Raw genomic sequence first — 6,000 nt, forward strand, 5'->3', positions numbered from 1 at the left:
ATTTCAATGTAATCTGAATGAAGGCTTTGTTAGATTGCTGCAGTGCTCACAATCATGAGGCAAAGGTCATGAATAAAATATGTAAAGTGAGTGATACTTGAATTTAAAGAAAAACATAGATCGTAATTGCAATCAGGCAAATTGGTCCTGTGGTATTTTATAAGATCATCTAGGGTAGCAGTGGGGGAGAGAAAATGTGTTTTCATAGGAACACTGCCAGACACGGGTATGTGCAAAACGGGTGGCCCAAAATGAATGCAGATTTTGTTCTGAGGATGACTAATTAGTCCAGTAATAGTTCCAAAGAGTTTTACTTATGGGTCTGGTAGCATGGGGCTCACATGAATCATGGGTCCTAGGTCAACCGCCATCAGCGACCAGCATTTGTATCTTTTAAAATCTTATTCTGAATGTAGCTGTTCTTCACTTATTTCCTAGCAATTGGTGGACCATTTTCACCACTTGACCTTGTTTTCAAAAACAAAGGATATGTACAACTAGAAATAATAAATTTTACTTTTCCTTTAAAGAGAGTAATCAGTCTCCTTCATCAACTTAGATAGATGCAATAAATAATAATTAATGAATTAAATCAACTATTCACTGCTAGCAGTCTCACTTCTGAAAAAGCGCAATAAGTTACCCTTGCAGGAAGGAAAGCAGTCTGCGTAATTTATTGGACTGTGAGCAACACGTTAGCTTGCATACAAAATAAATCAATAAACATAAATATGTAATGTAATGCAATATGTGATGTTATTATTTTTAATGCCCTGAAGTTGAGTATGATTTTTAAGATTCTGGTTTTCCTGCAGAGGTTAAAACATGCTAATGATGGTGATTATTACTCCTTAAGTCACGGATTTATGTTCAATTTAAAATGTGCTGTTGCCTGCCCTTTTAACTCTTGATTCTGTTAACTTTTGCAGTGCTCCATAAGTTTACTTGAATTGTTGGACTTCCATTTGACATACAAAAATGCAATAAAATTGAATCTATGTAGCAAACTGATCAATTTTTCCATTCTTGGCTGTTGATTAGTGAAAAACAAAGAAAAAGGCCTTTCAACGATACACAATAACCAAAAGGAAGAAGAGAGGAATAAAGTTTTAAATTTATTTATACTATTAGAAAAGGGAATGGGAAAAATGAAGTTAGATTTGGTTTATGATAACAAAATTCAAGTAAAATGCAGAAGGATAGGACAGAATGAGAGATTAAGGAAAAGAGCAGTAAGATGAGAGTTATCAAAACATTATTCTATTTGATATGAAGTAATACAAGAATAATTAAGCTACTCCTGGCTGTCAATTAATTTAATTGTTGTGATATTTAGCTTCTGTTACAGGAACATAATGCACGAGGCTAAATTGGACAGAACAGTTTGATCTAGTGTGGCAAGAATATTCCTGCTCTAGAATTAAGCAATATGATTTGTTACTATAGCTCACGTCATAATTGGCCTCTATTTTTTGCTACACATAGAAAAGGGCTCAATCATAAGTGGGTCTTACTACTTTGGACATCCCAAATCAGCATTTTTCTAATCAAATGCAAGTTGCTAAGTTTAGAAAGGATAGCAATTTAGCCCTGTTGAACATGGCTATCTCAACTCTGGACAATAAAGAACATAGCTGGGCTGTGAAAAGGGATGAAAATAATCGAGCCACTGGTCTGAAGTGTGAAAAAATACTGAACCCATTCAGACCCTGGTATGTCATGTGCAATGTGATATCAACTGAGGCAGGAACTGAAGTACAATATGTCAAATATCCATTTACGGAGCAGAAGAAAGAACTGGATGGTCATCATTATCCACTGGCATGAGCTGCTAATTGCTTGCAGGAAATGGGGTCACCCATTAGATCTCTAACAATTGGATATTCTTGGGCTTTGGCAGAAAGATGTCCATTTGGGCAAAACACTAGAAGGTGGCATGATCCAGTCAAACTATAGCCAACATAAAGAAACACTTTAGGGGAAGAGAGATGGAGTAAAACAGTGGGACAAAATAATGAACCCATACTGATAAAATTATGCACTCAGTGTTATTATTTGATAGCAATTGATAGAAATCTTCAAAAACATTACAGCAGCAAATGAATATAAGTGCAGCTGGTGTTGCAGAATTCCATTTTGATGTTTTAAGGGAACTAGATAGGAATATTTTACATAAAGGACCAGAAAGACACAGCATTCCAATAATCGTCTTTCCTAAGTCAGTTGGTCAATGCCAGTCTATGGTACGGATTTATAGTGAATCTTACCTTAAATGGCCTTGGCATGTCTGGACGCTTGTATCGCAAGTATATTAGACCAGTTACGGCCAATCCAATAAAGAGCCATCGGGCAAAGCTCAGGAAATTTAACAGACTATAAATATCACCCACAAACAGCATGAAGATAGTTAAAGGGTACTGCAAAAGATGCAAGTTTAAACAAGTTAAAGGTTGGAATATATTCAGCAAAATTCAGGATAATAGAAAATATTGTATTAGCATGTTAAGTGTAAGTTATTATTCCAGTCTTAAAATATTCTCACTGACCTTTCACATATAAAAGACCCAAAATACTCATGGGTAATATAAGCCATGTTACAACATAACATAGTTGAAGCATATTTTCAGCTTGGACAAGTTCAAGTGTCAAGGTTTATTGAGCAGTAGAAGTCACTGTTAGGTAGAATTAATCATTGCTTATTTTGTGAGCTACTTATTTTCCATACCTTATATTTGAGAATTATTATTTTTATTAATGTTACTGGATTTGAGTGACTTTTTTATTACAGCTGCAAATGTTGAGTCCTCTGGCTATTATAAATACATGACATGAAAATTACTGATAAGGTGAGTAGTGAGGTGGAAGCGTTAGACTAGATCGAGAAGGAAGGAAGATCTAGAGAGGCTTATCAGATGGGCAGAACAATGCAGGTGGAGTTTAATCCTGAACCTGTGTAGTGATACATTTTGGGAGGACACAGTGAAGTGCCAGAAGACTGGAGGGTGGCTAATGTTGTGCCATTGTTTAAGAAAGGCTGCAAGGAAAAGCCAGGGAACTAAAGACTGTTGATTGTGACGTCAGTGGTGGGTAAGTTGTTGGAGGAGATTCTGAGGGATAAGATCTACATGCACTTGGAAAGGGAAGGGCTGATTAGGGATCGTCAGCATGGCTTTGTGCATGGGAGATCATGTCTCACAAATTCATTTCAGTTTTTTGAAAAGATTACCAAGAAGATATGTGAAGGCAGAGTGGTAGACATTGTCTACACGGACTTCAGTAAGGCCTTTGGAAAGGTCCCACATGGAGGACAGGTTAGTAAGGTGACATCAATGATAGTCAATTGGATAAAAAATTGACTTGATAGCAGAAGACAGAGGTTGGTGGAAGAATTTGGACTGCAGGTCTATAACAGCGGTGTGTCACAAGAATCGGTTCTGTATTCACTACTGTCTATCATTTATATCAACAGTTTGGAAGAGAATACAGGAGGTATGGTTAGTACCTTTGCAGATGACACCAAAATTGGTGGTTTGGAGGACAATGAAGAAAGTTAGCCAAGAGTATGAAGAGATCTTGATCATATGGGTCTCTGGGCTGAGAAGTCACAGATGGAGTTTAATTTAGATAAATGCGAGATGTTGCATTTTGGAAAGACAAACCAGGGCAGGACTTGCACAGTTAGTAGTAGGGTGCAGGTACATAGTTCCTTGAAAATAGCATCGCATATAGACAGGTTAGTGAAGAAAGTATTTGGCACCCTTGCCTTCATTGGTCATTGCATTGAGTATAGGAGTTGGGACTTTTTTCCCTGGAGTGTCAGAGGCTGAAGGGTGACTTATAGAAGTTTATAAAATTATGAGGAGCACAGATAAGGTGAATAACCAAGTTGTTTTTCTGAATGGTAGGCAAGTCTAAAACTAGTAGGCATAGATTTATGGTGGGAGGGGAAAGATTTAAAAGTGACCTGAGGGTCAGTATTTTCATGCAGGGGGTGGAGCGTGTATGGAATAAGCAGCCAGAGGACGTCGTAGATGAGGATACAGTTACAACATTTCAAAGACATTTGGACATGAATAGGTACATGAATAGGGAAAGGTTTAGAGGGATATGGACCAAATGGGACTAGTTAGTTTTGGGATACCTGGTCAGGATGAACAAGTTGGGCCGAAGTGTCTCTTTCCATGCTATATGACTCTATCCTTTTCTATTGTGATCCCAGTGTTTTTAGGGATTATATTCCAACTAAAAGTGTCCTCTTCCCTTATCATTCTTGACTTTTCCTTTAGTAAAGGAACAGCTTAACGAATGCTTGCTTCCAGAGGCCCACTGTGAATTGCATTCCTATTCATCAACCAATGGTCTTTCGGAAAAAGAACATTTGGATGAGGTACAGGCCATTCAGTCCCCTTTGAGCTGTCTCTGCCATTCAATAACATTAGAACTTAACTCCATATTCCAGGATACCCTTACATAACAGAAATTTATGAGCTGAATTGAAGCCTGCCAGGGTGGACGAGTGTTGGTGTGTGTAGGTGGTTACAGAACCAAAAAATGCCAGCACGTTCAAAAATAGGAAAGAACTTATCATGTTCCACATTTACCTCGTGTATTTTACTTTTGCATGGAAAACCTCAGGGAAGGTGATGCTGTGAATAACATATGCTTAAAGTCAATTACTCCACATTCAATCTTGGATTCTAGCTGTAACTGCCAATACATGGGTTTCCTGGGCCGTTTGAAACTCATCAAGGTCAGAGCACACTTGGGATTGATGGGGACTGAGCAATGACAGTCTGTATAGTTCTTAAATATAAATGCTTTTATTTTTGCATTGGTGAAAGGCTTTTGGTCCAAGGACTCACACTGACAGTGCGCTTTGGAGGTGACTTCCAATACTTTTAATGTCATTTCTGTTAACTTGGACTTTATTGCTTTTCAGTTGCATTTCCCTGCGGCCAACTGCATGGGAGCTGCATGCGCGCCTGTAACATGGACCTCTGATCGGGGAAAATGGAGAGCTGCAGCAACAGCTGCATCTTTCTCTATCACCACTTGCCAAGATGATGGACACTGAGCCTGAGCTGATAGGGAGTGATACTTCCAACACAGTGTATACAGACAGAGGTTTCTGGTTGGCTTCCAGTGGCTCAGGAAGATCCGACTTTTACAGGAAGTCACTGCTAACATTTGCAGCCTGCTGGAATACCTTCTGCCAAATGGACCATGAGGGCATGCATTGCAAGTGGCAGTCAAGTCACTATTTGTCTCTGAATGGAGTTACTGGTTACAGAATCTGACAAGGGGCCCTCCCAGGGCACTGATATCACATTTACCAAGGCTGCCACTAACATCCCTTTCATTACTGATGATGCTTGCTGTTCTAGCTAGATTCTAAATGTGCAGGAGTCCTAGACTAAAGACACATGTGACAATCTGTGCACACTCACATCAACCAGCAATGTTCAGTGGTGTGTAACCAAAGGGTCATCATGTATGTCTCTGCAAGTTAGCCTGGAAGCTGCCATAAAACCTTCATAGTAGACTTGCCAAATCCACCACAGATACCCTCACCACCAAGAGGACTTAGTAGATAGGGTCATTGAAAGAAAGAGTTACCCTCTAAGAATGTTGTTTCTGACACCCATGAGGAACATTACCACTGATATATGGGAAAGTGGCAACTGAAGCCAGCTGAGCAAAAAACTGATCAACGAACACAGACATAATTGGGGGCGCTCTTCAGCATGCACCAGTAAGGGGTCATAGTGGTCAGCTGTACCTTGCACAATACAACCCAGCAGTAAGGACTGGAATTGTATCAGAGATAGTAGGAACTGCAGATGCTGGAGAATCTGAGATAACAAGGTGTAGAGCTGGATAAACACAGCAGGCTAAGCAGAATCAGAGGAGCAGGAAGGCTGACGTTTCGGGCCTAGACCCTTCTTCAGAAATCCTGAAGACGGGTCCAGACCTGAAACATCAGCTTTCCTGCTCCTCTGA

At 39.4% G+C, this 6,000-nt stretch overlaps 1 protein-coding gene across 1 annotated transcript in view; it reads right to left on the bottom strand.

Annotated features, from left to right (window-relative positions):
- Positions 1–6,000, bottom strand: part of LOC109914015 (cystine/glutamate transporter) — a 168,906-nt gene that overhangs the window by 24,039 nt on the left and 138,867 nt on the right. The window contains exon 10 of the mRNA XM_048603297.1: positions 2,268–2,417. Within this exon, the coding sequence (XP_048459254.1) occupies positions 2,268–2,417 (150 nt within the window). The remainder of the gene's footprint in view (positions 1–2,267; positions 2,418–6,000) is intronic.

This window comes from Rhincodon typus, chromosome 1, assembly GCF_021869965.1.
Source record: "Rhincodon typus isolate 14 chromosome 1, sRhiTyp1.1, whole genome shotgun sequence".
NCBI lineage: Eukaryota > Metazoa > Chordata > Chondrichthyes > Orectolobiformes > Rhincodontidae > Rhincodon > Rhincodon typus.